This window comes from Branchiostoma floridae, chromosome 8 (assembly GCF_000003815.2).
Source record: "Branchiostoma floridae strain S238N-H82 chromosome 8, Bfl_VNyyK, whole genome shotgun sequence".
NCBI classification, from domain to species: domain Eukaryota; kingdom Metazoa; phylum Chordata; class Leptocardii; order Amphioxiformes; family Branchiostomatidae; genus Branchiostoma; species Branchiostoma floridae.
Genome location: NC_049986.1, coordinates 4,638,864 through 4,665,459, shown reverse-complemented (window position 1 = coordinate 4,665,459; position 26,596 = coordinate 4,638,864). Strand labels below are relative to the sequence as shown.

The following is a 26,596-nucleotide window of genomic DNA, read 5'->3' as shown; positions in this document are numbered from 1 at the left end:
GGTAGTCTAGAGCGAGATACAATTTTACCCATTAGGAGCAAAGTAGGAGCAGTGAATCCGTGAACCAAGACATTACATTGGACTGGCCTAACATCAACATGATAACAATCAGCGAAAGTAACAGTAGTTAAGAAACACAAATGTATTTGACGTTAGAAATGCTTGTAACAATTATAGTAATACAGTAGAAAATATTTTGAATGTCAACAAATGTTGGAATTGTTGGAAATGTGAACATTGTTCTAACCTGTTGGTTATTTCAGTTAAATTGTTGCAAATGTTTCAAAAATGTTACAAAACAAGAAAGGCAAGAAACACCCACTAAGTAGCATGGAATCGACTCTATACATACACACAAACACACACACACATCTCTTTATGTCTTTGCAAATTACATTAATTAATTTTGCCAATAAAATACAGTAACTGTAAATTCCTCTTCAGCATTGGTCCCTTTTCATAAGTCCATTATTGACATGGTACAGCCATGACCAGTCTGCTGGGACTCACCTGTGTCCCCATGGGGAGTAAAGCCAGAAGAAGTGTCTGACCCACATCTTCTCCCAGGTTGAAGGTGTCCTTCACCAGGTGAGAGGTCAGTGTCTGCAGCAGGAACCTGTTCTCTGACAGGTAGCTGTCTTTATCATCACTCTCACTTTTACTTCCTGTAATCATGCACGTCAGCCAATCCTGGAGTTGTGAAACATACAATTTCTGCTAAAAACTTTTCAGTTGAAGTTATGATGTTTCAATTCAATGAAATTTGTATCGATTAATGACAGAGTACTTTTTTACAATTGGGGATCATCTTACTTCTGGAATGTTTTCATGCTTGAAGTTTTGATGGCGCACTGCACATATCTTGATACCAGCTGTCATTTAACTTCAGTCTGAGGGACCAGTATAGCAGGTCAAGATTTTTCCAATCAAGCACAATCAAGTACAATACACCCTGTGTTCATATTGAGAAGACTAACATCATTCATGAATAATTTTGTAATAATTTCCTCCACATAACTATAACAAACTAATTTTTGGTGATCATGTGTCCCTGTCCTCAGCAACATCTTGCTGCAGTGTGAAGTAGAACCAGTCATTATTATATACTGTGGTATCCTATAAACTATATATTCCCTGGGGAACATGACAGTCATCAAAACAATGGCTCTTACAGTTTTCTGACATGTGATATGGTATACACTGTCACAGGTAGTGTAAAAAAACTGTTCTTCTTAATAAGGTAGACTTTGAACAGTGTAACAGCTTTTTCATACCTCATGTGGAGTTATCCTTTGTACCTATCTTAAGGGCCAATTTACATGAGGAAAAAAAATAACTTGTCCTACGACGTTCAACGTGCGGCGCGTGTCCTAGGACAAAAACAAAGACAATGTCGTTTTCATTTTTAGATGGCAAAAAAAGGGTCCTAGGACACACGCTGCGCATCAAATATCATAGGGCAAGTTATCTTTTACCTCATGTAAATAGGCTGTTAGTTTCTCCACGATATGGTGGTTTTCAAATGTACCTGTAGTTCTGCAGAGTTGACATCCTTGATTGAAGAGAAAGAATGGCAGAGACTGTGCAGGTTCTTATCATCTGGATTCTTCTCAGCCAAGATGAACAGCTTGTTGAAGAACTTCAGAACCTATCATTGGACAAGACTGGTTCATCAACCTGCCAATTTTCATGTAACAACATAAAAGTTCATCTGTGTTGGTACAATTTCATGATGGACTTTGATACTCATGACTCAAGATAAATTGTTGGACAGTCATGACTCAAGATGAATTGTTGCCTTGCAAGCAATATCTGCTGGTGGGCCCTAATGTAGATAGCCTCCTATACTCTTTTCACAAAGTAATCTGAAAGTAATGGCTGAAATATGCGACTGACACTGCAGGTTTAAAATTCCACTTTTCCCCTTGACGCCCATGATGTAATGATGTTTGATGTCCATGCACCAAAATGGATAGAACCATTTGCATTTTTGCATCATGAACTTACTGCACTGACATTTGATGTGATAGATTTAGATTAGCCTTAACTTATCTTCCTTCCTTGTATATGGCTTTGTGTTGTCTTTGGTTGACACTTTTATTAACTGTTGTAACTAGGGCTGGGTACCGGTACAGAAAATTCAGGTCCAGGTCCGGTTCAGGTCCAGAGGATCAGGTCCAGGTCCAGACCTGAACCTGGACCTGATGCAGTATGACTCATACCAATTGTCCATTTCACTACAAAAGAAATCAGTTTGGTGGAGTATTAGACTTACACTTACGTTTTACAATCCTACAACGCTAACTGCACCTGTACAATTGGCTGTAAAACTTGGTAGAAATTACTATAAACTCTACACTACTTCACTCTTGTTATTTTCTTCCACCTGCAAGCGCCAAAACGTGTGAATGCCTGATAAAATAATCTGTTAATTTTCTAATCCGTCCAACATCCGGTCCACCTAATTTTTTCAGGTCCAGCTTTTCTGGACCGGTCCAATAAGAAAAACCGGTTTTGTACCGGTACGCTGTACCGATACCCAGCCCTAGTTGTAACTAATGTAAGGTTCATGTTGGTTTAAAATAGGTTTGGACATTGTGGGTCATGAAAATCATACGGAGGCCCTCAGAAACACCCTTAACAAAGGCAAGGACAACCAGTTGCCCTCTCATGTTGTAGTCAGTTCAGGCTGTGGTGAGGAACGAACGGTGGGCCTAGGTGCAGAGGCTTAATCCTCTGTTCAATGGTCAAAACTCCGGAAACACAGGAGGAACACACCCAAATGGATTAGATATCCATACACACTGGAGATATCTCCAGTGTGTATCTCCTCTTTTTGACCTACTTAGAGGGTTCATAATGTTTGCTTTGGAGGATATACAAATGAACATCCAAAAGGTTTCATTATCGCCAATTAGAGACTGATGCCAATGTGCTCTCATGAGTTTCATGGGAATCAATCACTCCTAGTTCATTGAGCAGACAACAGGCTGGCTGGTCCTTGTTTTTCTGTGGGTAGAGTAGTTGGTCACGGATAATAGCTATGTTTCCATTGGGTTTTGCATGTGTATCCTTCAGTCATACATTGGAATCACAATAGAAAAGTGTCCCAGTATGTGTCTATTGTATGACGGAGCTTTGCAAGGGTTACCTAGTACACTGCTGGTGTTACGTGTCTTTGTCTGTCCAGATAGTCATGCATGTCCAGAAACAGGGTGAAATGTACAAAGTTGAATCGGCCCATGTCACACGTAATTTCTGACAACCGTTGTCAGCCACTAACTTCTTACATGGGGAGGGACCATCTGTATGAAGCACGATGTAGGAAGTTATGATGTTTTGATAACTTCATACATGGGGCAGACCTGATGTATGAAGTACTAAGTAAGTATGAAGTTATGATGTATCGACTATGATGTGGGTCATGCTAGCTTCCTACATGGGGTGGGCCTGGTGTACAAAGTACTTCAGCTATGACAGGGGTTATGCTAACTTCGTAGTGACTACATAGGGCTGGCCCGATGTAGAAGACTTAGTAAAATGTATGAAGTTATGATGTTTTGACTATGATGTGGGTTATGCTAACTCCGCACATAGGGCTGGCCCAATGTAGAAGACTTAGTAAAATGTATGAAGTTATGATGTTTTGACTATGATGTAGGTTATGCTAACTCCGCACATAGGGCTGGCTGGCCCGATGTAGAGGACTTAGTAAAATGTACGACTATGATGTGGGTTATGCTAATTTCGTACATGGAGCGGGCGACAAGTTTCAAGATATCATCAGAAGATGATGTTGGAGGACAATCTGATATGTTGTAAGTGCACTTCCTTTACGTATTTTAATTATCATGAATGACTTTTGTCCGACTAACTTTGCTCTTACTTACACTTTACTCTTGGCTTCCAACCTTGGCAGGTTTTGGCAGGTATGTGCACTTTTCAATCATCATATTATGTTTTACCAAAATTTAATTCAATTACGTGTCAGCAGGAATCAAGATCAAGAATCATTATTTTTATGGTTCCATATTCAATACCATCAGAAGGATGTATTTGTTCATCATGGTTGGATGTAATCAGGGAATGTTGTAGTTTGTGTCATCACTTAAAAAATCCCTTTAAAGTTAACAAGGGAAGATACACATACAAGTTTTTGTTTGTACATTGAGTCATACATTGAGTACATGTAGACTAGAGAATGAATGGTAGGGAACCACAAACCAAGAATGAAGCAAGAGAGTGTACTATGGAAACTGTGACCTTGTTGGTGAAGGCAGCTGACAGTTTGTGACGAGCTGACAGCAGCAGAGATGCCAGCTGGCCTCCCTGGTCATCACAGAAAAACTTCTTCATGGCCAGACATCCAGGACTCTTCTCCAGCTGGACAATACACAGAAACAGTTACAACTTGCATATCCAAGCTTCCAATTCAATCAAATACATGTAGCAGCCAACCTAGCACTGTTGCAACTTTTGTAAGGTGAGTTAGAAAAACAGTACATTGTATCTCAGAGCATCTATCTAAATCTGCTTTGTATATGTTGCTAAATGTTAACTTTGTACTTCAATATTTACACACATGATCTTTTCACTGCTCATCAGAGGTAAATTTTGCATGATAAAGCATGGTTCCTTTTTCTTACTTGCTCATGTTGAATGTCGGCCTTCTCCTTTCACCAGAACCACAGTGTGGTTCAAATGCGAGAAGTTCCAGATTAACACTGCATTCCTCATATCTTCAGTACACTTTACTGACCATAAACTGGCCCTACAGGTCAGCTGGTACCTTTAGCTACTGCCATAAGGTACGAAATATCCTATCCCTACCCACAACATTCTAGAACACAGGAAAGTTTTGTGTTTAACAGTGTTCTTCGTGTAAGACCTTACAGTGGTTATGAACACTGTACCTGGACATCCATGAACTTGATACAGTCGTGCAGAATGGTCTCATCCAGACCACTCTGACTGGTCATCAGCATGACCGTGATCTTGTACGCTGTCGCCACCAGCTGATAGTGAAGTCTGCTGGCGAAGTCCTCTCCATCTAAAGGACCCAGGACACGTTCCAGTGTCATTATCAGAAAGTCTGTCAGATTTTCACTGGTTCCATCCAGAAGCAGTGGTTGGAGAACCTGAAGGTGTTACAAGTAACAAAGAATTCATCAGGAAGATTAGAGACCAGGGGTGAATACCAGACTGAGTACAGAAAATTCAGGTACAGGTACGGTTCAGGTCCAGAGGATCAGGTCCAGGTCCGAACCTGAACCTAGACATTATTGTCTGTGAATGAGTGATACTTGAAACAACGGTCCATTTTGCTACAACAAAGGATTCTGCTTGGTGGAGTATCTGACGACCATTGACATTTTAAAATCCTGTCTTCATAAAAAAACACTAACTGCTTCTGTTTTATGTCAAGCTTGACTATAGAAACTCAGTAAAAATGACTTTGAACTCTCCTCTACTTCGCTCTTGTTATTTTCTTTAATCTTTAAGCCCCAAACTGTGAATGCCTACTGGTATAATCTGTTAATTTTTTCATCGGTCCAACATCCGGTCAACTGATTTCTTTCAGGTCAGGTTTTTCTGGACTGATCAAACTAGAAAAAAAAAACGGTTTTATGGTGTACCGGTACCCACCTCTATTACAGACCACAACTTTTTGTAGTCATAATCCAAATTCATGTTCACAAAACCCTAGCTTTTTCTGACAGGAAGCAGGAATCAGACATAACCAAATAATGATAATTAAAACTAAATGTACATTGTACATTGTTTCATCAAGGAAAAATGTACATTCAAGATCAAAGCAAGCTCAAGATCTCTGAACCTTCAAGATCTTTGAATACCAGATTGTAGATCTTTAATACAATGTAGGTTTATTTACGTATAAAAAAAACCATTTGCTATAGACACATGTTGTTTTTAAAGTTATCTCCATGAGGATATTTTCTTTCACTGGATCCATCATTGTAGTAAATGTCTGAACAGCTGTTTTCCCTATTCCTAAAAAGACACAAAATTCAAGATTCCCTGGAATTGTTGTCCGTCTTACTTAAAGACTAAATGAAACCTCCCTTCCTTAGACCTGAAAGACTGTTTCAAGTCAACATTACAAAGGCCAAGTTTAGTTGATGACCTCTGTGAAAAGTTTCATTGGGATGGTACATCACTGAATAAAGAGACTCTACACAACCACTGCTTTATTCTCGCCAACATTTCAGTGACTGTCTGTCACCTTCTTCAGGGCAATTCTGACTGGTTCACATTGTACACTGCTCACAGTTCAGATGCAGTCAGATAATGAATGACACCCGCAAGTGCATCAATTTTGGTCTGTATCATATTTTTTATTTGCATGCTTTCAGAAGTTTTTGGGCTCCCAGAGGATGTCATCCATATATTTTTCAAATCAGCTTGGCCTAAACAATCTAAAACTGGTGAAAGAAAGTCTGTGTTAATTTGAGTACCTGAATAAGATGTTGAGAGTTGAGTGCATCTGGACACCACACAATCAGGTCCCCACAGAAGTGTACCAGGCTCATCAGCACATGTTTGACTGATGACTTCAGGGAGAATGTCACCTGGCTGGACAACCCAGTCACATGTGCCTTCACAACTAACTCGGTGTAGCTCTCACATGGAATTGGATCATTGGCAAAGGTATTCCTCCATGCACCAGTGCTGGGATAATCATTTCCTAAGAGCCAACAACAAATTAACAGATTGAAGAATTCACAAGTCTCAAAGTTGACTTGCACCAGTCTTGGATAAGTATATCACTTGACTTATTCAGAAGTTATTCTAAAAGTTTGGTCCTCCAGACATGCACAATTGCCACTAAAACCATTCAACCACTATCAATTGTACTGTATTCATGTAATGAATGACAATTTATCATTTGAAAGCTTGAATCATTCATCATCATTAATTACAATGAAATATCATTTGAAATGATAAGTGCATGTACTGGATAAACAAACTGTATTGAGGCACAAATTCATGCCTACTGAACAAACATTGTTAATGCCCTGGAAAAATGTTCGCGGTGGTTTTAAATTCGCGGTGAAATGGCCAACGCAAAAACCGCGAACATTAATCCACCGTGAACATTTCTGCATTTACAGTAATCCAATTCAATCCAGATGTACTCCACCACCAGTTTCAACCTTACAGTTGTGTTCAGCTTTTTAAAAACGCATTACTTTATACCTGAAGTATTATTGGCCGTAGATAAATAGTGTGCTCTGCCACCTTATCAATGACATGTGCTCAAGTAACTATAGCATGACTCTGCTGGCACCTGATGTGTTGTTCCAGTTGTCAACTGCTTTACGAATTCCTGGTGGCAGACTGGCCATGAGAGCCAGTCCAAGAGATGAGACTTTGGACAGACGGGTACACCCCACTCCAAGGATAGCTTGGTAGGCAACAAAAGCATCTGGAGTCCTGATGTCCTTAGCATCTGCACCAGTTGTTTCCTGTATGGCAACAAACAAGCAATACTTTAAACACATAGAGAAGTTACACTACATGTAAATGATTTAATTACCTAAGCACCAACATTGTGCTAAATTTGCTCTGTGCTGGAAGCAGGCAATACTTTTTTGAAACTCAGTAACGTCACTACGACCCAAACAGCTTTATCACAGTTCTAGCCTCTTTCTTATTTGTGCTTTTTCACATCTCATGTAATGACTTTCAAAAAGGAGTCTCTGATTAAGTAATGATCGTAATGACAAGATATGTCAGGCCTACAATATTTCGAATGCCTCTCATAGAATTTTGTATCCATTCAACGGTAAACTTGGACATGTCCATGATTGTACACTGCAGCTTGATTATATCATGTGGCTGCAATGCTAGAGTTGCTGCAATAAAAAGTTTCAGAAAATGGTGACAGTGACATAAAGGTTCACACCTCATACAAGATGCAGTACTTTGCCAGCCCAGCATAGATCTCCACCAGTTGAAAAGTAGCAGGCAGCAGGTTCCGAGCAATGTCCATGGCTTTGTGAGGGTCTGTGTCGACCATGGACTGGAAGAAGCATTGATCAAGGGCCACTTGTAAACTGCCAATCACTGAGTCCAAGACATAGGCAGCTCGGAAGGTGGACAGGTGTTGTCTGCACACTAGATCTTCTCCAGGCACTATACTCAGCTCTGAGATCTGGAACATAACATATCTGTTGAAGGCTAAAGATAGGAGTGAAAAATGTCAATGAACTGTGACAGTCATCAACATAAAAAATACTTGTAGACTGTAAACTGTCAGATACATGCATACATGTAAATGTATGGAGAAGCATTTATTGGGTCACAGCCAACATGGTGGAGTCATGGTGACCGTCGTAGACTGACTAAAGAGACACATCACTAACAATGACGTCATTTAGTTAACACACTAGTATACCAAACCCACTGACGTAGAATGATCTTTCCCTTCTTGCAGTCATGTAGCAAAAGACCTGAAAAAGTCTGAAACTGTAAATTCTAACCTTCCATACATGAGTGAGGTATATAGGTTCTCAAGCAATGTAAGATAACAATGTCAACTATGACTTTAGAATGTTCACATGAAAATATAAAAAAGATATATGACTTACCTGCCGAGCCATACATTCTTCTGCCAACTTGATTGCAGTTTTGACAGCCTGACTGTGGCGACTGCAGGTTGTTAGCAGTGATTCTGCTTCTGAGGAAGGGAGGTTCTGCCAGCACAACCAGTCCTGTGAACAACAACACTTACAGAATAAAGAGACACAACCATTGCTTTATTCTCACCAACATTTCGGTGACCATCTGTCATCTTCTTAAGGTCAATTCTGACTGCTGGTTCACATTGTACTGCAGCACAGGTGTCACTGCTCACAGTTCAGATGTGGTCACAAAACGTAAAGTAAGAGGTAAGGGCCGTCCTTCAGATAGGGCGTTAAATGGAGGTCCCGTGTTAGGGAAGAGCCACACCTCAAGCACGCTAAAGAACCCGCCACATGTGCGATGGTGCATTGTGCGATGGAGCAAACCATTCTGTCTGGAATTGGTGATTCACTCGGACGGAGGCCTGGCGAGCCTCTGTCTCAGATCAGCCATACGGTGATTTACATCATTCACCATGCCCCGGAGAGGAGAAAGGGGACTAAAAGCCTGTTGAGTCAGCATGACAGTTGTTGTGCTGCCCCTACAGCTGATTAATCAGCCTACCCTGATGACAGTGTCAGAATAGATAGACATTGAAACGTTGGAAGTAAGTGCTCCTTGGTTGTGCCTAAAGAACCTTTAAGTTAATATATTTCAGATCTGTAAACACCAGTTTTGAAAAAAGTTGTCCACAAGAGACTGCTGCTTATCTCAATTATTATGGATCATCTGAAATGTAGGATGTTTCATAACAAATGTAGATGACATGTTGGACTTACCATGACCCAGCCTGTGTAGATGCTGGAGGGAAGTCTTGCTAGCCAGCGGAGAGCATGCAGTGTGGAGAAGTCGTCTACATCCTCATCTTCCTGTAACTGTTTCAGGAAGGATACTGATGGTGGGAGGCTGCCCAGAACCCGCCATACCAGCTGCCAGTTGTACTGTACACAGCAAACCACCTGCAACGACACATGGAATCACCCAGTGTACAGCATGCTCCAAGGAATGATATTTTCAAAACTTTTTCTGCAAGACCAACCAGAACAGAAAACATAGAAGCATAAAAAATCTTAAATTGAGAAAGTACATTCCTCCATGTGCAAAATAATCATCATACTGTAAAGCATTTGTTGACTAGGAAATATTCTGCTACAGTAAAAAAAATTGTTTTCTTTCATGCTAAGTCATTCCTAATATATATAATATGAGCGATCACTGTTGCAAATATAGTTACAGTGCACGGGACATGGTAAAAATCACTTTCTGACAACAAAGAACAAAGGCTGCAGACGAAACACAAGTCATGACCCATGAGGTCATCGGGCGAAACCAAGTAACAGCCACCGTGGAAACGGGCTTGCTAGTTTATACTTCTGACCGCAAAAATTGGAAAATTCTCAGCCCTAATAATAGTTGTACTATATTTTCCGGACAACTCATTAGTTTATATGCTTTGCCGCCCTCCTATTGCAGGTTTTAGCGGGTTTCACCCTGGTTTCGCACCATGGGCAACGGTGGTAACATCCCAGTCAACATCCATATCCGGCACCCTGTCGCATTGTATTATGGGAAGTGTGAAAAAGGTCTATATAGTGATTCACCCCCGCACAAAGTGGTGCCCAATTGACCAGCTTGACAGGGGTAATTTATTGCCCAGCTGTTTGCTCTAGAATTACCAGATAAAGTAGGACCACTCTACTCCTTTTTTTTTTTTAAACAAACCATAAAACTGCAGTAAACTTAAAATGCACGCTATAGCACAATGGCTCACAATATCTATCCCCATAGCAAACGTGATCGCAATCCATCCAGAGGTTCTAAAGATATTGGTCCGGAATCACAAAAATCCCTACCAGAATCAAGACCTGCTTTTTTCAAGCAGGTAACAAGCAGGTAAAAATACAAACACTATTCAAAACATAACCTTTTTGTCGAAGGAAACAAAATAGATTGTGCTAATCACAGCCTTATTTGAATACTTGATGAGACAATCTGTGTCCGTAGGATACATGTACAAGCCTCTGTGAATTAATTATGGTTTGTATTGTGGAATATGGTGTATCAAAAATACATTGCATTATAGTCATTCGCCCCCCCTGCCCCCCCGGTGCTGCCGCCACTGTTGGCAAAGGTAATGAAAGTGAAAATACATGTACAAGACAAGCACATCCAATACATCTGAGTAGTGGCAAGCTAACATACCAAATAAGGAAGAGTCTTGTTGTTGCCTTCCTGCTGAATGAGACACTTGGATCCCGCTGAGAGCAGCAGGACACAGGCCATGTACAGCTGGTGATAGTTTAACTCCACTGATGGCAACTCACTCAACAGGCTCCTCACTGCCTACAATACAGACACAATAAACAATGATCCATCAGGAGCTGAGAAAGACTTGCAGGAATACTGTGAAATCAATATGGGAGCCTGTCAAAAATTGACTTGACTTGTGTCCGGTGTCGCTCCTCCCCTGCCACCTAAACCAATGTCAAAAATTACATGTAATACTATACATATTTTACAATACAGTAGAAGCCAGTTGATTGCACAATGGATTAACACACACTTCTGTTAACTGCACACAATCCCAAAATCCCAAACCAGTGCAGTCCAGCTAGATAACTTCGCATTATTGCACCAGCCGGATAATTGCACAAAATTCACTGGCAAATAGGCCGTGCAATTAAGCGGCTTCTACTGTATAAAGAAAGTGAAATTCCATGTGCAATGAAATGTACTTTTAATAATATTTTTTCTTTAGAATTAATTGTGCTGGGCAGCTTGCTTAGTCTAGTGGCTAATTCCTGCCGCGTGCTCAACTGATGTGCATGCTACCTGAAAGGGCAGCAGTCCTTAGGTCCACTGTTCATTGTCTTTAGGGACCGTACGGCATTTAGCGAGGGGGGAGGGCCGGTCGCCAGGGGGGGGAGGGCCAAGCAAAAAAATCTTTTGCCAGGGGGAGGGCCTAGCAATTTTTTTTTTACTTGGGGGGAGGGCCAAGCAAAAAAAAAATAGCTTGGTCTGCCAGCAAAATATGTCCCTTAAAATCCAAGAAACGGCGTTTCAGAGGGTCAAGATTTCAAAATTTTTCTGGACCTCTGCAAGGGATCGCCCGAGGTTGGCGCTCGGGATACAGTGAAAATGCGAAAGGGAGGGGGCGGGGCTTATGCATGACGCCCTCGAAAACCTTCTTCACGTACAGAAATGTTATTAAACTCTAGATTAGTCTGCTAGCAAAATTTACCCCTGTCTTATTGCCATCAAAATGTAAGAAATGGCGTTCAGAGCTCGAGGGTAAATATTTGCAAATTTCCCTGGACCCCTTTTGACGTGACCGGCCTCGCGCCTTTGATGACCGACATCGTGATAATGTGTTTGGGGGGGATTTAATTTTGTATTTCTAAATTGGAATGCTATTAAAGTTAGCTTTGTTTGTCAGCAAAATATCTCGTCAAACTGAAGGAAATAGCTTTTAAGAGGGTCAAGATTTCAAAATTCTCCCGGACCTACCTTGCGATTCTTCGTGCCTTTGGCGCCGAACATGGTGTTCGGAACGTCGTTCTCAAAAACTTAAAACCCTCGTATTTTTTTTTTCATAGAAATGTCATCTAACCAGCAAATTTTCCCATAAAAAAGCAATGCAGGAAATCGTGGCAAAAAAAGCGTGGCATTTCTAAAAGATCTCCTGCAAGTCTGCGGTCTCACGCCCGCCGGCGGCTAGAGAGAGGCGACCGGTCTTACCCCGCCGTGGGAAAATCAGCGTCACGCGTCGGCGCCCCCCTCCCCACTACAGTTTTGGAAGTCGAATCGTGCTGTCGTTTTGGTTTTCATTTTTCCCCCCGATTTACCGTAAGTTATTACCACCACAGAACCAAGAAAAAGTCCAAAATATATGTAAATTGAAAATAGTTTCCGTCAAGCCGCTCAGGCCCGCGAGCTTGCAATACGTAAATTTAGGGAGCAGGGCGCGCGCCGATTCGTGGCGCAAATCTACTAGAAATCCAGGTACAAATGCTTTTTAGGTGTTGTTTTAATATCAAAACAATGAAATAGCTTCTATAAAGCAAATATTTATGCCTCTATGAAGCAGATATTTATCCCTCTATCAAGCAGACATTTTGAGCCATTCTGTTTTCCTTTTTTTACTAACGGTGAGAGATCTGCTTCTCGATGAAAATCATGAAAAAGTATGACGCAAAGCACATTTCCAAATGCGGGAGCGCAGTGTTTTATTGGCGTCTTGAATATTTTTGCAAAGTTGATAGGAGGGGGGAGGGCCAAGCAAAAATATTTTGTCTTGGGGGGAGGGCCCAGCAAAAAAAAATTTACCTGGGGGGAGGGCCATGCAAAATTTTTTTGACCCGACCCTCTGGCGACCGGCCCTCCCCCCTCACTAAACGCCGTACGGTCCCTTATCAACAAGAGTTGGGGGAATGGACCCTTCCAGCCAAACGTCATATCGAACTAATAGAATCTATTTCGAATACTCGGTCAAAAACAGGCCTAGTAGGACAGAAATGGCCAAAGAAAAATGCTATGTCTTTTTTGTTGGAGACTACACTGGTCAAGTATTAGTTGTTTGGGGAAGGGTAGGCACTACATTATATAGCATTCCTGGAAAGGATGCACATGTAAAGCGATGTACATAGAAGAGACGGGACTCTGCACTAGCGGACTTTGTAGTAGGGTCTTATATTTGGCATGTGGTACAAGCCCCCTCTGCGCGAGTGCCCGAGCTGCTTTCTTCTTTTATTTGTTTTTTCTCCTGAGCATGTACATGTATGCAAATGCCATAGATGCAACAAACATGGTAGAAAACTAGTCACAGATATACGTACCCAGCTTCACACCTGCATGTCAGAAACTGGGCACGCTTGCCCACCAACAAAATAACACTATGAAGCGCTTCCCGCTTCTGCTTTGACTGAAATTATAACGCCCTTACCGCAGCTATATCCGCCCCCTCCCCAAACGACCGTACCCAGTGGATGTAGCGTTCCATAAAGAATGCATAACATTTTCTTTCACCCGTTCTGACAGGATTTCAGGGCTGAAAGCTAAACAGAAGTCAGTCGGTATCGTCAGCTTAATAGCAGCGGCGGCCAGTTCTGTCCTACATTTTTGACTGAGGTGTTCAAAATAGAACATGATCGAACAGGGGGCGGAGCTGATGGTGTTCGGCTGGAAGGGTCCATTCCCCTGAAGTCTTATAACCAACCATCCAAGATATGTACTTACCATTTCATCAATAGAAGGAATGTCCCTATTAGTCCACATATCAGCTGGGAGGCAATCATAGAACTTTGGATTCAAACTGCTTCCTAAATCTGCAAAAATAATTTAAAAACAAGAGTCTTGAAAATTAATTATTTCAATTGACTTATTATGGATGCATTCATTGTACAACATTCATTGTACTATATTCATTGTACATTGTTTAATGTAGGTAAGATGTAGAGAGAATTCATGGATCACAACAAACAGTACACAGAATAGCCAAATAGTAATGATATCTGACACACTGAAAACTGGGTGCCCACCCATACGGTGTTCTGAAATTCTTATGTTCCGAAATCCCTATGACTTGTTCTGTTTTTTCAGGAAACCCAATATGTAAATGAGTGTACAAAATGTCCTGACTAAGTAAAGCGACTGGGAGATGAACACGGTTATCAAATAGTAAGGAGCAACAGCCTATCTAACACGGACCATTGCGGCATTTAATTTTAGATCATGTACCTTCAGCTTACATTCTGTAATATTCTTCTTTTCTATCATTTGGCAGGTAACATTACAAGAGGACAAACTCTGTCACAAATTTCAGGAGAATTCTTGTGACCGCAATTTTTTCTGTGGTAAGTTCCGCCACTGTAACTTGAAATACAGCGAATTATGTGTCATGTGTAGACAATATTGTTTTGGACATTTGAATTCAATTTCAGCATTGTGACTTACTTGACTCCACCATATGCACATTCTTCCTATAGTTCGTCTCACAATCAGGGAAGGTAAACCACATCTTGGCTTTACTTTCATCATCCAGTTGTGTTGTCTGGATGACACCCCCAAACTGTCCACTAAACAAGTTTCTCCTCACCTACAGGTGCAGGACGATACAGTGGAGAGTTAGGGAGTGCACAAGTTTTGTTTTCTTTTTCACATGGAAAGTCAAAATTGCAGATACAGTCAAACCTGCCCATTACGACCGTTTTTTCTCAGTCCCAAAAATTTTCCCCATTGACGAAAGCATTAAGCGACCTCTTCACAACGACCACCTGGCCAATGCGACCGTGACCGCCCAAAATTGGGACCGAATCCCAGCTCATAACGACCGCGTCATTTTCAAATCTTTAGTTGTCATAGATTTTCAATGATAACCTGTGCAATTTTGTACCAAATTCAGCCAGTTTGTGTCGGATTTGGACTATCATTATGATGTTATGTTCAAAATAAAGATGGCGACGGATGCACGTGCCTGTGCTTGCTATTTGCCATTAAACACAACAGAAACCATTTAAACTATGCATGGGGCATGTTGTGAGTCAAAACTCTTCTAACTGACCACCTGACCACCTGATCGCTTTTGACGCCACCCCCTCCCCCTCCCGATGGTCATCTTGGGCAGGTTTGACTGTACTGTAGCCGAGAAAAAATTAAAATCTTAACACCAAACTCACCATAAGCCACCAGCTACATTGCATCCTTACATACATGTGCAATCATGCATACAGCATAAAGACATTTGCACACTATAACAGTTTGTTGGTTCCAACTCTGGTAAGATTAATATTCTAAAGTGGAACATGAGTCCTGATCACAGTAGTGACCACGCAAAATCTTATGCAATGCACAGCATCAATTTACTGTAATATAATAATTATCTATAACTAGAGTTTGGCGACCTCATTGCTCCATGAAATATTTAGAGCTAAATTTCATGCAATTGACTAACACATTAACATGATATATGAATGGTGTTGTTCATCATTGACTAACATGTCACAAGTATAAAATTCCCATTATTAATCATTAATCAGTTTTGCGATTTTTATATAAATTATGCAAATAAGTTACTCCTTAGCATATTTGGTATCAGCTCATATTCCACCTATCACAATTTACATGTGTTACATCTATTGAACTTCAGTTATTGAAAACAATGGAATAATACAATTTCCTCATTAATTATGTACATTAAGTCCTTATTTGCATAACATGTACAGTGGAATCCGCTTTATTGTATCGCCTATTTGTCTGGGCATTTTATCCAATTATCCGGCCTATTCTAGAGTCCGAAGTTGGCTATATGACCAGCTTTAGCGGCATTGGTTGGGGAGGGGTGTAGTTTTGAAAACCAATACGCAAACATAACACACAGACGCTCATAGAGGTTACCACTCTAACGATACGGAACTCCGTTTACAAAACTTTAATCATATGTTCCGATACTGTGCGATTTCTGTGAGATGCTTGATCTAATAAAGAGTTCAAATCAGTGGCTAAATGCACATGTGGAAAAGTACGCTTGACTCGCACAGCCGTGCGTCGGCAATTTGGCGGCATACCAAAACAAATTTGTTCAACTTCTGGCGCATTTTGCATCAAAACAGTGGTTTTCTCAGGTGGGTATGACATAAATAAAATACAACACGGTGTAAATCAATTTTTTTAATGCAGTAGCAGTATGCAGCCCTACTGTCAACCAATCAGAATTTTTTTTAATCGCACACAATATAATTTAGGGCAAGCCTGATGGTATAGTATAACGTTGATTATGTTAAAATGACCTGGTCCAAAACAAAGTAGATGTAGGGTGGTTCTTTTTGGCATTTTGCCACTTGTGCAGCAAAATGCCTTATGCCCCGATTCTTTGATGGATGGTTCAATGCATGGACCATTTAACCTAGATCTTCCAAAGGCCCTTCCTAAGGCCCGTTTCTAATTGGGGTACAACAAAATCAACAAAGAAAGAAAACTAGGGCGTGTTGATAACTGAGTGCCTTCAGCACATTCTAGAATAATTAACTAGAAAAAACCTTTCACACACGCAAACCTTGGCAAAATACCAGCTTTTCTAAAAGTACTTGTTTTTACTCTCATGCAATACTAAAGGGCGAGTCTAATGGTACATGTATAGCATTATGTGTGAGTAGCATGACAAAAAGGTAAAGGGAAAACATTCTGCATTTCCTAAGGAAAATGTTGCCTTTTAGATTTCAAATTGTTTTCATGCTGTTATCTTCATAAATGACTGAAAAACAAGGAAATAAATTGGTCTTCTAAAGATGTTTGTGCCTCTGTTCTGGTACATGTACCTGGCAAAAGTGAGTAATATACATGCATGTGGAGGTTCCAGAGCAAAAAGACACAATTAGAAGAACAAATATTGCAACATGCAGAAGAGCATTTACCTGTTCCACAAGGTACCCAGGTATTGCAGAAAAGTTGTGAATGAAGTAATTAAACACCAAGACCAGGCGAGACAGGGCCAGGGGCATGCTGGTCTGCAGGTTTCTGCACAAAAATACAGACAATAATGTAGTCAGTGTACAATTCATAATCAAATTATGGATTTCCCAGCGACTTAAGATTCTTTCCACAATATGCCAACTAAACGTTGACAGCATAGACTACAGAGGTGGTTACAATACATACTTACACTAGATAACTATCATACAACAGGTGCCATAGTTTTTTCCTGTCTGCTGACTTAACATACACAGAAGTTGTCCTGAGCGTCAACAATTAACAGTGACTATCTTAAACATTTAACGTTATCCGTATAATAGGCCTGGGGTACATTTGTATCCCAGCAGTGTGTTTTTTGTAATATTTTCAATTCTATTAACTTAAAGGTTAACTTTATTCTCTGATATTTAAGGTGATTGTCACCAAAAAGGTTGTCACAATCAAAATAGCAGATTATTTCATGCTCTTATAGGTTTGTATTCACCTGCCGAGCAATCATTATAGGAACTGAATTGTTCCATTTTTGGCTACTATTTGAATTTTTCCCAACGGTAGAACTGGTACTATCCAAGAATTCCCACAATACACACACTCCCATGGCAGGTGGCTGTGACCCACAAGTATACAGACTTGTCATGTTGCATTTGAAAATGCAGCAACTGTTACAACATAATCAGTAAATTTTATTTTCTTGAATTGTCAACAGATTCAAGTAGTCCATGAAAATGTCTGATTTTTGTGACTTCTGTATAACTTTTTGATGTATAACCATGACATCAAAAACGGTGCCCAAACTTCACGAAACTGCAGTGTTTTTCTGAAAATATTATTGATCAATGATATGTTTTTCTGAAAATACTATTGATTAATGATGTTTTTTCTGAAAATACTATTGACTAATGATAATGTTTTTTCTGAAAATACTATTGAATAAAAAATTAATAGTATTATTCTTGTACATCAGAAAAACCCAAATGCACCAAAAAGCATCCAAGGGAAAGTAAATCATTTTTGTAATAATTGTTGACAAATATTATTTGGGTTAGGTGCTTTTTGGTGCTTTAGGCTTATTTTCTTTGATTCAGGGTTATTTCCTTCTACTCTTTGGCATAGTTATGGAACTACATTGTACATTACCTGGCATTTGCGATTGAGATGAGCCCAGTGGCTATGTGAAGAAGGACTTTTCTCCGGTTGTTACAGCTCAGGTTGTGGAACAGCATCAGAAGCAGCTGTAGATGTTCTACATTTAAATCTGAAATAACAACAAGCATGTCATGTCAAAACCTGTCTACCAAATCATTCTCAATGTTCTACATCTCTGTACAGCAGGGAACAATTAAAAGCAGCAGAAGGTAGCAACTGTAAGAACAAATTCTATCGTCATAGTCAATCTTGAAAGGTTAAGACACTTACATGTATATTACAGAATATACAAGTATCTTAATATGGAAAGGATTCAAAGAAACAATGAATAATATTATGAAAATACACAAAGATCTACCACTGACAGCCTATCAGTTGTGAGATCATACATACACATCTCTCAGAAATACAAAATACATTTGTAGATCATTAATTTTGTGGATCACCCATTTCTTACTAAAAATATAGAAGATCGTTGATTTTGTTTCGTTAGTTTCTTGTAAATAAATTGTAATACTATTCCCAGATTTGTTATTTCATAATACATCTTCACAATCGTGCATTCCACAAATCTAGTGTCAATTCTGTATGATTTGTTAATTGATTATTACATGTTCAGATTACTTGAGTTAGACTAAAGCTTTTGTCAGCAGCCAGCCAGTGTCACGGAGATGGGCATCACCAGGGTATTCATATCTGCTGGGTGGCCCGGCAAACACACACATATATGTACATGTATACCATCAAATGCTGCTAGATTCAGGGTTATTTCCAGCGGATATGAATAGGGTTTTGAATAGGTATAAATCAGTGACAGGAATAAGATTGTAATAAAAAACCTGCTTCTTCCAGGTTTGTGTTCTATCATTTTTAATACAGACTTGCATGATAACAAAAAGTTTGCAAGTAAAATACTACCTATGGATGAGAATTGTTCATGTGGTTACATTTTACTTTTCTAGAGACAATAGCATTGTTAGGCATAATAGAGGAGAGTCTTGTGACACAATTATCACTATCTTATTCTAAGTCTATCTTTACTTCAACATCTAAATTATCTAATAGTATTTTTCTAAAGGAAGTAGATAAATCCAATCTCCGATGAGAAAGGTAAAAGGATGATGCAGGATGAGCACTGGTAAATGTACATTATACACTCACCATCTGTGTCTGCAGAAGTGTCCTGGTTTATTGACTTGTTCTTCAGAGTGTCAAGAAACCTTCATGCAGAAAACAGTAATGAATATCACAGATGAATTAAGAGAAAAAAGGACCATGCACTGCACCATCTTCTGTTCAAGAGTAGCAAAAGAGCTAGCTGACACTTTTGAATCACAGCAATTTTTCTAGCCATCTTTCACACCATTCAGTCTGTTCATTCTCTTCAAATCAGCCATATGTACCATCCTGCAGATTCATGGGTTTTAGGGTTAACTTTAGAAATGATGTACTATGCATATAATAGATACATTGCATGTGGAATAAAGTGGAATAGACAACATTGTTCTGACCTCTCCCAGATGTTCAGAATGTCAGTGTTATCAGCAGTGGGACTCAGCTTCCTTTGCTGGAGCAGCAGATATCGTGTTAACACAGCCAGGCAATGGGGCTTCAGATGTAAGGGCCAGGGCCCAGTCTCTCGTGGGGACACACCAAGGTGGGAAAGAAGATTAACCTGTACAGAACGAAAATCTCTCACAGTTAATGACATTTATGATGATAAAGGACTGTCCAGAAGAATCACTGGTTGAAATGGTGGGAGATGTTTAGGAAAACTCCCGAAGCTGTTTCTCACACAAAATCACAACCTCCGTCTAGACAATGTAATACATGTGTACGTGTATGTTGGGAACCATTTCCATCAGAAGGGCATCAAATGGCCTCATCTTGATTTGGAAGACCTACACTTAGAGGCTGTCCTCTCTAAACACATTGCAACATGCCAAGAAATTGGTAAAACTGTTTTCTCGCTATGCTTAAAAACAATCAATGTCAGCACCTTTCGCATATGTTGACCTTGTTAAAAACTTGTTTTTCAAGATTTAATTTCAAATTGGTCTTTATTGGTTTATTTTTAAGGTTTATGCACGGAGTTATGCCAGCATCATTTGTCCACTTGTGCCCTATAAAAGTGGACTCAGCATTCAGAATCAAATTATGACACCGTTCACACTCAGAAAAACGATTCGAATGAATCATTTATCTGAATAAAAATTTTCTATCCAATCCAAAATTGTGTTCACACTGCTCTTAGGCAATCCGATTAGTGCGCCCTCAGTCTTATCCAAATAAAACATTGCGTTTCATAGACATATCGCTACGTCTCGCGGTAGTTGGAGGTGAGATTCTTCACTTTATTTCTGTACTGGTCGAGGGAGTTCTCATCTCCATGCTCTGCCATTTCTTTGGATATATCTTCATAAATGTCCCTGTTTTTATGGACCTCCCCGAGCTTTTTCCACATCTCCTCCCGCCCCCAGATAGAAATGAGCAGCTTCATTTGTTCCAGCGTCCACTTGGCGACTTATAAAGATTTCCCTTTCTTTCCGCTCATTCTTGTTGGATGTATGGAAAATGCTTGCTGAAATACGGTGGAAAATGCTAGCTGAAAAACGAAGCAATCTGGCATGTGTTGTTTTTCCCATGCGATGCGGATGCATGACGTCATACCCCTGTACTAGTGGAATCCTATCCAGTTGCGCGTTCCTGCTGAATCCTATCTACTTGCGCGACACTGCTGAATCGCACGAATGGAGACTTTCCGCAGCACAGTTCTACCCACCTCCTGCAGTTCTATCCACCTCCCCGAGATGGATCGCGAAGGATTCATTTCGACAAAATAACGTTTGTGATTTAGGAGCGTTCACACTGCAGAAACTTATTCGGATCGGGTGGTTTTATTCGGATAACATGTTTTATTCGAATCGTTTTTCCGAGTGTGAACAGGCTCAAAGACAAGGACAGAGCATGATTGCAAGCTGAAACCTAATGAGGTAATGAGGTTTTGCATAAAAGGACAAACCTGCTATAGTTTCAAATTGCTGGGCCTGTATACAAACCAGAGGGGAGCCCTGCTGTATGCAAACAAGGCTGCCTATTCTAAGCTCTGATTGGTTCACCTCAGATAAACAGTGCTCGAACTGTGTATCACATGATCAAGATGTCATAATCTTTTGCGCAGTTTGCTAAGCAAGCCAAACTAAATCGCATTTTAGAATAATTACAGAAGTATAGCAACAGCTTTTGTAACAATATTGATAAAATGCAGCCAAGTCTCTTCTAAACACAACATTCAGCCTCCTCTATAGGCAACATTTCACTGTACTCCCTTACCAAAAAGGTAGCAGAGTTCTAACATGATAAATGCAACAGAAATCTTGTTTTTCTTGTCATGGCAAAACCCATTATTAAACTCAACCATTTGGAGGTAGCTACAGAACATGTTAAATATCTAGAGCAGCTGTACAACATCAAAATTGCATATCACACTATTATTACTGTATTTCTTACAGTACAAAAATACAGATCTTGCTTGAAAAGACTGACTCAGAGTCACATGACTCTTATTGTACTGAATCAGAGTCTACATTTCCAAGGGGTAGTGGTGGAAATTCTTGAACATGCCAGAACAATAGTATTAGGGACCATACGGCATTTAGCGAGGGGGGGGGGATTGTTGGGGGGTGGGGGGAGGTCCTAATAAAAAAACAATATTGAGCCAGGGGAATTAAGGGACTAGCAAAAATTTTTTGACTTGGAGGGAGGGCCAAGGAAAAAGTTAGCTTGGTCTACCTGTAAAATTTGTCTCTTAAAATCCAAGAAACGGCAGTTCAGAGGGTCCAGATTTCACAATTTTTCTGGACCTCCGCAAGAGAATGCCCAAGGCCGGCGCTGGACACAGTAAAAATGCATAACGTGAGGGAGCAGGGCTTATGCATCGCCCTCGAAAACCTTTTTCACTTACAGAATCGTTATTAAACACTAGATTAGTCTGCCAGCAAAATTTACCTCTAGGGCCCTTAAAATGTAGGTACATGTATGACGCAAAGCACATCTCCAAATTGGAGAACAGTGATTTATTAGATCTTGAATATGTTTTCAAAGTTGATAGCAGGGGGGAGGGCCTAGCAAAAAAATTTTGACTTGGGGGGAGGGCCTAGCAAAAAAATTTTAACGCGTCCCTCAGACAACCAGCCCTCCCCTCTCATTAAATACCATCATCATCATCATCATCATGATACCATACGGTCCCTGGTTCTATTGAAGGTGTTAGACTGACATGTACATCTGTACCTGAATAGGTGCTGGGAGCACATCTGTGACGAGCAGCTGATGGAGGAACCACAGCAGGGTTGAGGACAGGCCCTGCAACCACCAGGCTACACAAAAAAAAACATAACTACTCATAAAGGCTTACAATTTAGCTAAAACAACAGTTGTTGTCATAACCACATACACAAATGTTAATTAATGTAACTAAGGTGTCATGAAGCCCTGCACAGGTCATTTTCATTGCCTAAAATACAGGGAACTTTCTTTAAGATAGAGTAAATTTTCAAGAAAGGATGAAATTAGCAAACACATTTATAGGTGAAGTCAAACCTACCCAAACAGTCACCTCTTTAAGCTGGTCACCTAACTATAATGGCCACTTTCTCTCAGTTCCAAAAAGTTTTCCCATAGATGCAACCATTAAGCAACCTTCCCAAGACAGTCACCTGTCCGACGCGGTCACGGCCGCGTTGAAAGCAGACCAGAAAGGGTCCCAATCCATGCCCAATACAGCAGAGTCGTCAGACACATCAATTTTTTAATGATACATGGCTATTGAGAAACAAAAAAACAAAGCATGTTTATTTTCTCACCTTCAGTGTCAGTATATTCCCGGTCCAGATCTTTAATGACAATGGCTACTGCTGCCATTTGTTGGTCAGACAATGACGCACTGAAAAAAGAAGCCAGTAAGTCAGACATTCAGGTACATACAATGTCATGTACGTCCAAAAGGGGAATTATTTAGGAAGAGAAGAATCTGAGTAACGGTCATTTGTGAAGTATGGTATCAGATGGAATGTCAAGGAAACTTTTATTTCATACATGTTATGACTCATATGAGTACATTAACTCATTTAGCATAATTTCTTACATGTACATGTACCTGAATTTGTCAGCCTCAGAAAAAAGATACCGCTCTTCTTCTGAAGATGGCAGATTACAAGGTTTCCCATGAATGACTTACATTGTAAAACTCTCACTAATCAGTGTTCCCAATCTTACCTGAAATACTGTTTGGCAGGAAGGCAGGTGGAGTTGACCAGGTAGGTAGTGATGAAGGTAAGGACCTCAGTAGCCAATGACAGCAACTGAAATACATGTTACAAAGTCAGTACAACATGTCATTGTCATGTAAGCAATGACATTACACAGGAATACTACAGACCAAACTGTTTGCTGACTGTACTCACAGTTTCTGGATCACTTCTGTCTGTTGCTAGTTTGACTGCATCCAAACTGGCCACGCCCTTAAACTCCTGTCTCTGGGGCGTGCCATCAGGGACAGAAGAGGGATCTGTTGTATCCTGGACCAGCTCGTCCTCTTGTTGTGGGGAAATGGTCTCTTCGAACCAATGACCAAGTATCAGCTCACTGTCATCATCATCTTCCTCATCTTCTGAAACATCAAGAGACAACAACATTTCTAGAGAAAAGTTGGTACAAAATATTTAGATAATTTTGTACATAAAAGAATTTGCATCTGACATGATGGTGAATCACATGGCTCCTACTTAAGTCAGTTGAATGAAGGTTTGACTGTGACCAGACAGACTCGACACCTTCCAGTTTCTATAACTCACCACTGAGAACACTCCTCTATCAGGGGGAAAGGTCAAGTCAAGTGAAGTCAAAGTCTATTGCACAACGACTGTAGTGGATACATGTAAGGCAATAATGACTGTATTGCACAATACAAGACAACTGGCTATATATAAAAGTAACATTAATCTAATACAGGCCAGGTAGGTTCTAGCAGTAGTGGTCCACTGTGTTCTGCTGCTGCAGTGGTAGATTCCATACAATAATGAGGGAAGGCACAATCTACAATCATGTAAGTCAAAGCTTTATACATGTATCATTCCTCTTCCTACTTATGAAGACAAATCTAATACAACCTACACGTTGGTTCTATGCTACATGTACATGTATACCGTTGAATATCAAAATACACTGCAATACAATAAGGAGCTGAATGTGTACTTATTCTTATACAATGTCTATACATGTTTTGTATTCTTAAGTCGTAATTCTGAGGTTTCTTTTGATTGATGTATGTAAACTTGGCACGAAAAGCTTGGAATATCAATTTCCTTTGGTCATATTTCCATCGTTTCTGCATCATTTCAATATAATTAGAAAGCTTGAGTAATTTCCTTTCATACATGTTTGTATGATATCCAACTTCATACAACATGATCGTAAATTCATGGAACAAGCACCTGGCCTACATTGGGGAGTCACAAAAAGATAGTGCCAAATTTACCCTACTGACATCACACACTTGATTAAGCAGCACACATTAATCAGGGCCTCTGTTACTCTTTATTCAAACAAACAATTTGACTCAAGATATGTTCAATCAGATATTAGCTATATCTTCTGTTGGAAGGCCATTCCATCCTAAGACTGTCTGCCTCTTGGAGGTAGTCTGCTACATGTGTATATGGTCTTTGCTCTGTGTGGACGGGTGTTGTCTCCCATATTAAAGACATTGCGACTGAATGGAGAACTGTGTCTTTATATCTCACTGCACTGAGGTTACCTGGGATGACAACTAACCTTGCATTTCCTCTGGTGCTTATACTGCCCCACACCATGCTGCTGCCTACACCACCAGGCACTATAAGTATAACTCTATCGATATCTGTGCAACAGTCAGTCTGGAATTCTTGCCAAAAGGGCAAACATACTCAAATACGCTAAAAATAAACTTGGATGTTCTGTATACCAAAAATTTATATGATAAAAAAATTGAATCATTGACACACATGCCCATACCGATAGATTGAAATTCATGCAGAGACAATGGAAATATGATCCAGTAATTGTTGATATTCCAGATTTTTTGTGCCAAATTTATGTGTCAGCAGAAACTAGTCAAGACATGACATAAGTACATGGAATAACTCTCATCTTGGGTAATGTTTTTCACTTAATCATCTCATGATCTGCATTAATTTAGTTCTCTCTTCATCATAAGGTGACCTATTCAGGAAGCACTCTGAACAGGAACCGCTTTAAATCAGAGCGCATCCTGGATATCCACAATGCGCTCCTTTGTCGTTGTCAATCAAGGTGATTGACTGTCTGCAATTGGTGATCATTTATGCCCAGGTTTCCATATTTGGCTCGACCTCGCAAGACCTCACGTGACTCGACTTGCAAGAGTTTAAAAAGAGATGATAGATGCATACATACTTAGTAATCTAAATTAATGTGAAATTTGTCGAAATCCACAGTTTTTAAACCAACCAGTTTAATGTGCCAAGTTGAACACAACATTATACATAACGTTCTCTATGTTGCCCAGCAACGTTTTCAAAATATATTTGGGCCAAAAGGCTATTTCAACAGGGAAAAGATTAATACATGTATATACTATGTTATTTTTTTCTACAAGGTTGTCACAATACAAATGTAAGATGCAATTGTACACGTAAACATGCTCAAACTGCTTCAATTCTATGCAAATCTATAATGATTAATAGATAGAAGAAGAACTGATAATCTTGTTCCTTCACCTTCACTGCTCTGTTCTGAGCTGCTGAAATCATCTTCATAAAAGGTGTTGGAATCTGAGCTCCCTACTGGCTCCGAACTTAACGATCCTTTCCTTTGCCGTTGTAGGACACAGGCCTAGATGCAAGATAATATTTACTGGTGAGTCATACTAAAGGACAATTTAAGTCAATAAATATCTTTCATAGCCATAGATTCTACATATTAGCCTATTACACGAGGAGGGTTGAAAAAGTAATGTCACTAGTTTTATAAGGCTCATTTTTTAATCGAATGAGTTGAAATTTGGCACAAAGGTAAAGGCATATAATATATCTTGAGACTGAGATTTATCGCACTCAACACTGAGTTGAGTTCAAGATTACCACACTTGTATCCCGTCGAAAGAAATTAGAGGTTCAATTACATGTAATGCGCAATTGATAGTCTCTTTGTATAAAACTGAAACTGCACATGTATATAGTTCAATGTCTCCATAAGGCACATGCCAATTTTTACCTTTGAAATCCAATCATATTTTTTCCTACCTTGGGTGAAGCGAAGT

The 26,596-nt window shown here is 39.9% G+C and overlaps 1 protein-coding gene across 2 annotated transcripts in view; it reads right to left on the bottom strand.

The window, feature by feature from the left end:
- LOC118420748 (E3 ubiquitin-protein ligase UBR4-like) overlaps window positions 1-26,596 on the bottom strand; it is a 59,675-nt gene that overhangs the window by 10,271 nt on the left and 22,808 nt on the right. The window contains exons 12-32 of one of the 2 annotated variants that reach the window (XM_035827710.1): window positions 26,055-26,169; window positions 23,724-23,929; window positions 23,536-23,621; window positions 23,124-23,203; window positions 22,552-22,637; window positions 19,770-19,933; window positions 19,420-19,478; window positions 18,250-18,367; window positions 17,055-17,157; window positions 14,599-14,740; window positions 13,882-13,970; window positions 10,849-10,989; window positions 9,426-9,605; window positions 8,613-8,735; window positions 7,928-8,176; window positions 7,310-7,487; window positions 6,477-6,706; window positions 4,914-5,138; window positions 4,264-4,383; window positions 1,529-1,648; window positions 511-690 (exon numbers count right to left, since the gene is read on the bottom strand). In XM_035827710.1, coding sequence (XP_035683603.1) covers window positions 511-690; window positions 1,529-1,648; window positions 4,264-4,383; window positions 4,914-5,138; window positions 6,477-6,706; window positions 7,310-7,487; window positions 7,928-8,176; window positions 8,613-8,735; window positions 9,426-9,605; window positions 10,849-10,989; window positions 13,882-13,970; window positions 14,599-14,740; window positions 17,055-17,157; window positions 18,250-18,367; window positions 19,420-19,478; window positions 19,770-19,933; window positions 22,552-22,637; window positions 23,124-23,203; window positions 23,536-23,621; window positions 23,724-23,929; window positions 26,055-26,169 — 2,994 coding nt within the window. The remainder of the gene's footprint in view (window positions 1-510; window positions 691-1,528; window positions 1,649-4,263; window positions 4,384-4,913; window positions 5,139-6,476; window positions 6,707-7,309; window positions 7,488-7,927; window positions 8,177-8,612; window positions 8,736-9,425; window positions 9,606-10,848; window positions 10,990-13,881; window positions 13,971-14,598; window positions 14,741-17,054; window positions 17,158-18,249; window positions 18,368-19,419; window positions 19,479-19,769; window positions 19,934-22,551; window positions 22,638-23,123; window positions 23,204-23,535; window positions 23,622-23,723; window positions 23,930-26,054; window positions 26,170-26,596) is intronic. The other variant, XM_035827711.1, reaches the window with a different exon arrangement.